At 47.2% G+C, this 9,272-nt stretch overlaps 1 protein-coding gene across 1 annotated transcript; it reads right to left on the reverse strand.

Moving 5' to 3' along the window:
* Positions 1 to 1,188: 1,188 nt before the first annotated feature.
* On the reverse strand, positions 1,189 to 8,323 carry LOC140916869 (olfactory receptor 52N2-like). Its single transcript, XM_073358789.2, has 2 exons — positions 8,277 to 8,323; positions 1,189 to 2,171 (listed from the first exon to the last, which is right to left on the reverse strand). The coding sequence occupies exon 2, from the start codon at positions 2,125 to 2,127 to the stop codon at positions 1,189 to 1,191; it is 939 nt and encodes a 312-aa protein (XP_073214890.1). The 5' UTR covers positions 2,128 to 2,171; positions 8,277 to 8,323.
* Between the last annotated feature and the right edge of the window lie 949 nt (positions 8,324 to 9,272).

Below are 9,272 nucleotides of genomic sequence, written 5' to 3' on the forward strand. Positions count from 1 at the left end.
CCTAGAAGATTAGGGTTGGAAGAGAACTCAGGAGGTCATCTAGTCCAACCTCCTGCTCAAAGCAGGACCAACCCCAACTAAATCATCCCAGCCAGGACTTTCTCAAGCCGGCCCTTAAAAACTCAAAGGATGGAGATTCCACCACTTCCCTAGATAACCCATTCCAGATATTTACCTAGCAGCTGGATCACTATTGAGTGATTGGCCTGGTGCTCACCTGCTGGGGAGAAAGGATGCCAGAAAAAGGTCTCTAAAGGTAGATTCAGAAAACTGCTCCAAAGTATACTGTGTTACCTAATCTTTTATAATTTCTGCAAAACACATAGGTCATAATGACCCCTACTGGACCATCACTTTTCCTAACTATCAATAAACCTCTAATATCACAAGCATCTGGACTCATGGTTTTCATTCACTTATCTTCTTTCATTGTCACTTATTTACATGTCTGTCTCCTTCTCCCATTCTGATTGGGGAACCTGTCATCTAGATTTTGACCTTGCATCTAAAAGCCTGCTTTTCAATTAACCCTTAACTATGTGGTGTTCTATTGTATTAATTCATAGTTGCTCAGTAACACAGTCCAGTTCTCAAAACCCTACAGTTTCACAACTCTCACTATCAGGCTCTAGTACAATGTCCTCAATTTCTGCAGCAACTTTCCTGTGTTAGCACCTTTCAAGTGAAACATTTGATATTTCCTCCAGGCATACTGAAGGATTGGACGTAGAAAAGTCAGGTAAACTTTCTGACTAGATCATTGTACAAAGGATAAACAAGTTCAACATTGTAGTTTCTTAATCTGTCTTTGGCTATCAGAATGCATAACTTTAGTTTGTTGAACTGATCAAGAACCCTGTTCACACAGGGTCTAATGCAAAGTCACCTTACATCAGAAAATTGCAGTATATTCTCTTGGTGTGAAAGTAACAGAAAGGATGAGTGACAGGGTTCAGCTGGGGAGGGGACTGATGAGTGATGCCTGACAGAGACCAGGTGATGGTCAGATTGAGGGAACTCAGCAACGGAGAGAGCAGTGCTTGGTGATGGAGTTATAAGACATTAGGTGTGAGGAACTCTGACTGTGAACTTCCATAGTGTTGAGCTCACCCAAATTGGGACAGAACATCCTTGATTAACAAGGCAATATCTTTTCCCAGTCAGGTTTAAAATAATTACCCCCAGCAATCACCTTCTGCAGGTATATTTGCCCACTTTCTCACGAAGCTCTTTGGTTTTGACCCCATAAATGATAGGGTTGAACATGGGAGGGACGAGGAAGTACAGGGTTGCCAAGATGATGTGAATGTGGGTAGCTATGCCTTGACCAAACCGGTGTGTCAGAGAGGAGAACAGCAAGAGAATACAAGACATGAGCATTACACAGATGTGGGATGTGCAGGTGTTGAGGGCTTTCTGGCAGGCTTTCTTGGAGGATATTCTGATGATGGCCCTGATGATCAGACCATAGGACAGGGTAACGAACAACAGGTCTAACCCAATGACTACAAATGCTATCACCAAGCCATACATCCTGTTGACTGTAATGTTTCCACATGACATCTTTGCCACAGCCATGTGGTCACAGTACATATGAGGGATAATACGGTTGGCACAGAATGGGAGCCTGCTCAGGAGCAGGGGCAGAGGCAAAATGAAGAGAACAGCTCTTATCAAACCCACTAGCCCCAGCTTAGCTATTCGTGCATTGGTGAGGATGGTGGAATATCTCAGAGGGTTACATATGGCAACATAGCGATCAAAGGCCATTGTCATGAGAACAGCTGACTGCATAACAGAAACTGCATGAAGGAAGAACATCTGGATGAGGCAGCCACCCATAGTAATGCCTTTCAAATTGAACCAAAATATACACAGTGCCCTTGGTATGACGGATGTAGAAGTGGTGATGTCTGTGAGCGCCAGCATGCAAAGCAGCAGGTACATCGGCTTGTGCAGGGTCTGCTCTTTGCCTACAACAAACAGAAGCATGAAATTTCCCAACAGGCTGATGATGTAGCACATAAAGAAAGGGATGGAAACCCAGATGTGGCCAGCTTCCAGGCCAGGGATGCCCATTAGGATGAATGTTGAAGGGCCAGAAGGGGTGAGGTTGAAAGCTGCCATGAAGAGTTCGATGTGTCAATCAGGCTGCAAAATGCTCAAAGTATCTGTGAAGGGAGAAAAGAAGAGCAATGAGATTTAAACACTTTATCACGGCTATGTCTACACTATGAAATTCGGTCAAATTTATAGAAGTCGGTTTTGTAGAAAGCGTTTTTATACAGTCGATTGTGTGTGTCCCCATGCAAATGCTCTAAGTGCATTTAGTCAGCATTTAGTCGGTGGAGTGAGACCACAGTACCGAGGCAACTGTCGACTTCCGGAGTGTTGCACTGTCGGTAGCTATCCCACAGTTCCCGCAGACTTCGCTGCCCATTTTAATTCTGGGTAGAAATCCCAGTGCCTGATGGGACTAAAACATTGTCACGGGTGGTTCTGGGTACATATCGTCAGGCCCCCCTTCCCTCCCTCCCTCCGTGAAAGCAATGGCAGACAATCGTTTTGTGCCTTCTTTCCTGGATTACTCAGGCAGACGCCATACCACGGCAAGCATGGAGCCCACTCAGCTCACCGTCACCATATGTCTCCTGGGTGCTGGCAGACGTGGTACTGCATTGCTACACTGCAGCAGCTCACTGCCTGGTATGACCGTATGTATGGTAGCCATCGTCACTGTACTCCAGCGTGCTCTTTTATCCGACCTCGGTGAGGTCCGTCAGAGGCGCCTGGAAAAACGTGGGAGTGACTCAGCCAGGTCATTTCCCTTTTAAATTTCGTCTCATGGCGATTCAGTCCTGCCGGCAGTCCTACTGTACCGTCTTCTAATGAGCAGCCAGGAGACGACCATGGCCAGCAGTCATACTGCACCGTCTGTTGCCAGCAAGATGTATAAAGATAGAGGAAGTGGCTCGAAACAAGAAATAGACCAGATCTGTTTTGTATTCATTTTCTCCTCCCTTCCTCCCTCCCTCCATGAAATCAACGGCCTGCTAAACCCAGGGTTTTGAGTTCTATCCTTGAGGGGGCCATTCTGTTTCTCCTTGATGCAAAGCCACCCCCTTTGTTGATTTTAATTCCCTGTAAGCCAACTCTGTAAGCCATGTCATCAGTTGCCCCTCCCTCCATCAGAGCAATGGCAGACAATCATTCCGCGCCTTTTTCAGTGCAGACGCCATTGCACTGGGAACATGGGGTGCTCAGATCACCGCAGCAATTATGAGCACTATAAATACCGTGCGCATTATCCAACAGGATATGCAGACCCATAACCTGCAAGAAAAGCGAAACCAGGTGAGGAGGAGGCAACTGTAGCGCGGTGACGAGAGTGATGAGGACATGGACATAGACTTCTCACAAAGAACGGGCCCTGCAACGTGCACATCATGGTGTCAATTGGGCAGGTTCATGGCACTGAACGCTGACTCTGGGCCCAGGAAACAAGCACAGACTGGTGAGACCACATAGTGTTGCAGGTCTGGGACAATTCCCAGTGGCTGCGAAACTTTTGCATGCGTAAGGGCACTTTAATGTAACTTTGTGACTTGCTTTCCCCTGCCCTGAAGCGCAAGAATACCAAGATGAAAGCAGCCCTCACAGTTAAGAAGTGAGTGGCAATAGCTCTGTGGAAGCTTGCAATGCCAGACAGCTACCGGTCAGTCAGGAATCAATTTGGAGTAGACAAATCTACTGTGGGGGCTGATGTGATGTAAGTAGCCAACGCTATCACTGAGCTGCTGATATCAAGGGTAGTGACTCTTGGAAATGTGCAGGTCATAGTGGATGGCTTTGCTGCAATGGGGATTCCCTAAGTGTGGTGGGGCCATAGAAGGAACCCATATCCCTATCTTGGCACCGGAGCACCAACGCAGCAAGTACATAAACCGCAAGGGGTATTTTTCAATGGTGCTGCAAGCACTGGTGGATCACAAGGGACGTTTCACCAACATCAGTGTGGGATGTCTGGGAAAGGTACATGACGCTCGCATCTTCAGGAACGCTGGTCTGCTTCAACAGCTGCAGCAAAGGACTTACTTTCCATATCAGAAAATAACCGTTGCACATGTTGGAATGCCTATAGTTATCCTTGGGGACCCAGCCTACCCCTTAATGCCATGGCTCATGAAGCCGTACACAGGCACCCTCAACAATAGTTAGGAGCAGTTCAACTACAGGCTGAGCAAGTGCAGAATGGTGGTAGAATGTGCATTTGGACGTTTAAAGGCACGCTGGCGCAGTTTACTGACTCGGTTAGACCTCAGTGAAACCAATATTCTCACTGTTATTACTGCTGGCTGTGCGCTCCACAATATCTGTGAGAGTAAGGGGGAGACGTTTATGGCAGGGTGGGAGATTGAGGCAAATCACCTGCAGCCAGACACCAGGGCAGTTCAAAGAGTAGAGGAGGGCACAATGTGCATCAGAGAAGCTTTGAAAAACAGTTTCAGGAATGGCCAGGCTACGGTGTGAAAGTTCTGTTTGTTTCTTCTTGATGGAAACCCCCCACCTCCCGGGTACACTCTACTTTCCTGTAAGCTAAGCACCCTCCCCTCCCCCCTTCAATCACCACTTGCAGAGGCAATAAAGTCATTGTTGCCACATTCATGCATTCTTTATTTATTCAACACACAAATAGGGGGATAACTGCCAACGTAGCCCAGGAGGGGGGGGCGGAGGAGGGAAGGACAAGGCCACACAACGTTTTAAAACTTATTGAATGCCAGCCTTCTGTTGCTTGGGCAATCCTCTGGGGTGGAGTGGCTGCATGGCCGGAGGCCCCCCACTGCGTTCTTGGGCATCTGGGTGAGGAGGCTATGGAACTTGGGGAGGAGGGCGGTTGGTTACACAGGGGCTGTAGCAGCCGTCTGTGCTCCTGCTGCCTTTCCTGCAGCTCAGCTATACGCTGGAGCATATGAGTTTGATCCTCCAGCAGCCTGAGCATTGACTCCTGCCTTCTTTCAGCAAGCTGACACCACCTACCATCTTCAGCCCGCAACCTCTCCTCACGGTCATATTGTGTTTTCCTGCACTCTGACATTGTCTGCCTCCACGTATTTTGCTGTGCTCTGTCAGTGTGGGAGGACAGCATGAGGTTAGAGAACATTTCATCACGAGTGCATTTTTTTTTGCCTTCTAATCTTCGCTAGCCTCTGGGAAGGAGAAATACATGCAGCTGGTGGAGGAAAAAAAAGGGAGAGTGGTAGTTAAAAAAGACACATTTCATAGAACAATGTGTACACTCTTTCACGGTAAACCTTGCTTTTAACATTACATAGCACATGTGCTTTCATTACAAGGTCGCACTTTGCCTCTTTTATTGAGGGTATGACGGTTTGGTGTGAGAGATCACTCACACAGGGCCGGGCAGCAGAATTTGGCTTGCAGGCAGCCATGGTAAGCCACAGTCTTTTGGTTTCTTTAACCTTCATAACATGTGGGAATGGTTTCAAACAGCAGCACCCTCATTTCCCATATGAAGTAGCCATTGGGTTGGCCATTAAAAATGGGTTGGCCATTTAAAAGGAGGGGCTGCGGTTTCTGGGTTCATGTGCAGCAGAAACCCAACTAACCCTCCCCACACACACACCCAATTCTCTGGGATGATGGCTTCACACACACACACACACACACACACACACTGCATGGCTAACAGCAGGGAAGATTTCTGTTCAGCCACAGGCAAACAGCCCAGCAGGAACGGGCACCTCTGGCTGTCCACTTACTAAAACCACCCTATTGCAACCAGGTGACCGTGAATGATATCACTCTCCTGAGGGTAACACAGAGAGATAAAGAATGGATGTTGTTTGAATACCATCAAACACCAGGACCATATGCTGCAATGTTTTATTCCGCAATGATTCCTGACTACATGCTACTGGCCTGGCATGGTAAAGTGTCCTACCATGGAGGATGGAATAAGGCTGCCCTCCCCAGAAACCTTTTGCAAAGGCTTTGGGAGTACATCCAGGAGAGCTTTATGGAGATGTCCCTGGAGGATTTCCGCTCCATCCCAGACATGTTAACAGACTTTTCCAGTAGCTGTACTGGCCACGAGTGCCAGGGCAAATTAATAATTAAACACACTTTCTTTTAAACCATGTATAATATTTACAAAGGTACACTCACCAGAGGTCCCTTCTCCACCTTCAGGATCCAGGAGCTCACCTTGGGTGGGTTCAGGGGGTACAGAGTCCTGGTCCAGGGTGATAAACAGATCCTGGCTGTTGGGGAAACCGGTTTCTCTGCTTCCTTGCTGTGAGCTATCTACAACCTCCTCATCATCATCCTCTTCCTCACCCCCAAAACCCGCTTCCGTGTTGCCTCCCACTCCTTGGATGGAGTCAAAGCACAGGGTTGGGGTAGTGGTGGCTGCACCCCCTAGAATGACATGCAGCTCATCATAGAAGAGGCATGTCTGGGGCTCTGAACTGGAGCGGCCGTTTCCTTCTCTGGTTTTTTGGTAGGCTTGCCTGAGCTCCTTAATTTTCAAGCGGCACAACTACGGGTCCCTGTTATAGCCTCTGTTCTTCATGCCATTGGAGATTTTTTCAAATATTTTGGCATTTCGTTTTTTCAAACGGAGTTCTGCTAGCATGGATTCATCTTCCCATACAGCGATCAGATCCCTTACCTCCTGTTTGGTCCATGATGGAGCTCTTTGGCGACTCTGGGACTGCATGGTCTCCTGTATGGTGAGCTCTGCATGGTGACCTGTGCAGGTGAGCTCACCACGCTGGCCAAACAGGAAATGAGATTCAAAAATTCGCGGGCCTTTTCCTGTCTACCTGGCCAGTTCATCTGAGTTGAGAGTGCTGTCCAGAGCGGTCACAACTGAGCACTCTGGGATAACTCCCGGAGGCCAATACCGTCGAATTGTGTCCACAGTACCCCAAATTCGACCCGGCAAGGCCGATTTCAGCGCTAATCCCCTCGTCGGGGGTGGAGTAAGTAAATTGATTTGAAGAGCCCTTTAAGTCGACAAAAAGGGATTTGTCGTGTTGATGGGTACAGGGTTAAATCGATTTAACACTGCTAAATTCAACCTAAAGTCAGAGTGTAGACCAGGCCATATATATTACTGTCACGGAGTCATTGGGTGATACTCTGGAACTACTCCCTACGAAACTATTCAGGACTCTGGGCGAGCATGCCTCCTCTCTCTGAGCATACTGTCTCCAAGACAAGAATCTTACACAGCGTCAAGCTTCCTGGGTCTGACCTCAGAGCATTCAGCTCTTCCACACTGTGCACTTCCCACAGCAAATCTGCACAGGCGGGGCTCCTGGGGAAGCCCGAGGGTCCTGCACCCCAACTCCACAGTCAGACATGACTCTCAGCCAGCTGGTAAAGCAGAAGGTTTACTAATCAACAAGAACACAGCATAGAACAGAGCTTCCTATTACAGACATCAGTGAATTTCAGCCAAGTCCATCTTGGGAATTCTGAGCCAGATGCCCTGGATTCCCCCTTTTTCAGTCCCTGATGCAGACTGCCAGCTTCCAGCCACCTGACCTCTGACACCCCCCTTGATGCTCCTCCTCCTTCTGTTTGTCTCGCTTCCCGGGCAAAAGGTGTCACCTGGTTTCATAACCCCTCCTGGGTCTCAGGTTACATAGGTGCAAATAACTGGGCAGCCTCACCTGCCCTGGGGTCCTCAGCAAAATCACACACCCAGTTCCCACCACCAAAGTATTGGTGCAGTACACAGGGAAGCTACGGTACACACAGTAATAGTATAGGACAGTAAGACTCACATGCAACTTAACAAGATGAATAAAACCCCACTTCTTCCAAATTACAATAAACATTTTATAGTTATTTACAATTTGGAAAAGGCTGAACAGTGAGGTGGCAACATTGACAGATGGCACCAGATTATTTAGGTCACCGTGAAGTCCAGAGAACTTCTCAGAGGGAGCTAAGCAAACCAGGTGAATGGGCAGCAGGATGGCAGATGATCTCCCACGTCACTAAATGCAACATTTATGCCCTTTGGAGGGAAAAGATTGAACTCCTCAAAGACCTTACAAGGTTGTAATTTAACTGTATGAACTCAGGACAGGGAGCTGGGCATCATGGTACACAGCTCTGTGGAACCCTGCTCACAGTGCAAGTATGGCCAGAAACTAAGCAAAACATTGGGATCCAGGAGGAGTGGGATGGGGAATCCAAAGTAAATGCTATGCCATGAGATCCGTCAGCCAATGTTTCACCTTTCTCTGGACTCCTCTGTGTAGTACTGGGGGGCCCTTCTCACACAGGATATTGCAGAACTAGAGGGGTTCAGGGAAGAGCAATGAAAATGATCAAGAGGCTGGGGAAACTCTCATACAGAGAGAGGTTGAAAAGACTGGGATTGTTAACTTTCAAAGGAGATAAATAAAAGGGGATATGGGAAAAGTCTATAAAATACTGACTGATAGATAACAGATTGAGACTCTAATCTCCTTGTCTCTTAACACAATCTGAAGAGGACATTTGATTCAACTGAAACGTGGCAAATTCAAAACAGATGGAAAAATATGCCTAAGTGCCTAAGTAGGAGCTTATTGCCACAAAAGATAGTTGAGACCGTGAGCTAAGAAGGATCAGGTAGAGCTTGTAAATTTGCATGGATAGTGAGACTATTCAGTTACAATAGGTACAGCTAAATAAATATTTGAAAAACCTACATGCCCACATGTTTCAGGGCATAAGAAAATCTCTACAAGTTAGGTATTAGGGTGACACCCTCAGAACGGTGTCTCAGATAATACCTGTAATTTATGTCTCATTCAAAGCTCGGTGCCTGCAAGAAAGTCTCTCATCAAAAGAAACAAGGGAAGTAACAGACATGCAGGCCTGTAGCCGTAAATACCAAGACCCTTTTGGCCTTTATGCCCATTCTGTTGAGCACGAAATCATAGCCCAGCATGATTATGTCTGTTTGGCTCCTTTTCAATATAGGACTTGTATCGTGGATGAGACCTGTGGTCCAGCTAGTCCACGGCCCTCTCTCTGGGTATAAGAAGAGATACATGTCAGCAATTCATCTGACTACCTTTCTCATGCCTGAAGTTTGCAGATGATACAAAAATTGGTGATCATAAATAATGAAGGGGACAGGTCACGCATTCAGAGCAATCTGAATTTGTTGGTCAATTGAGTCAAAGCAAACAGTTATGTTCTAATCTAGGAACCAAGAATGTAGGTGATGCTTACACAATGCG

This window comes from Lepidochelys kempii, chromosome 1 (assembly GCF_965140285.1).
Source record: "Lepidochelys kempii isolate rLepKem1 chromosome 1, rLepKem1.hap1, whole genome shotgun sequence".
NCBI classification, from domain to species: domain Eukaryota; kingdom Metazoa; phylum Chordata; order Testudines; family Cheloniidae; genus Lepidochelys; species Lepidochelys kempii.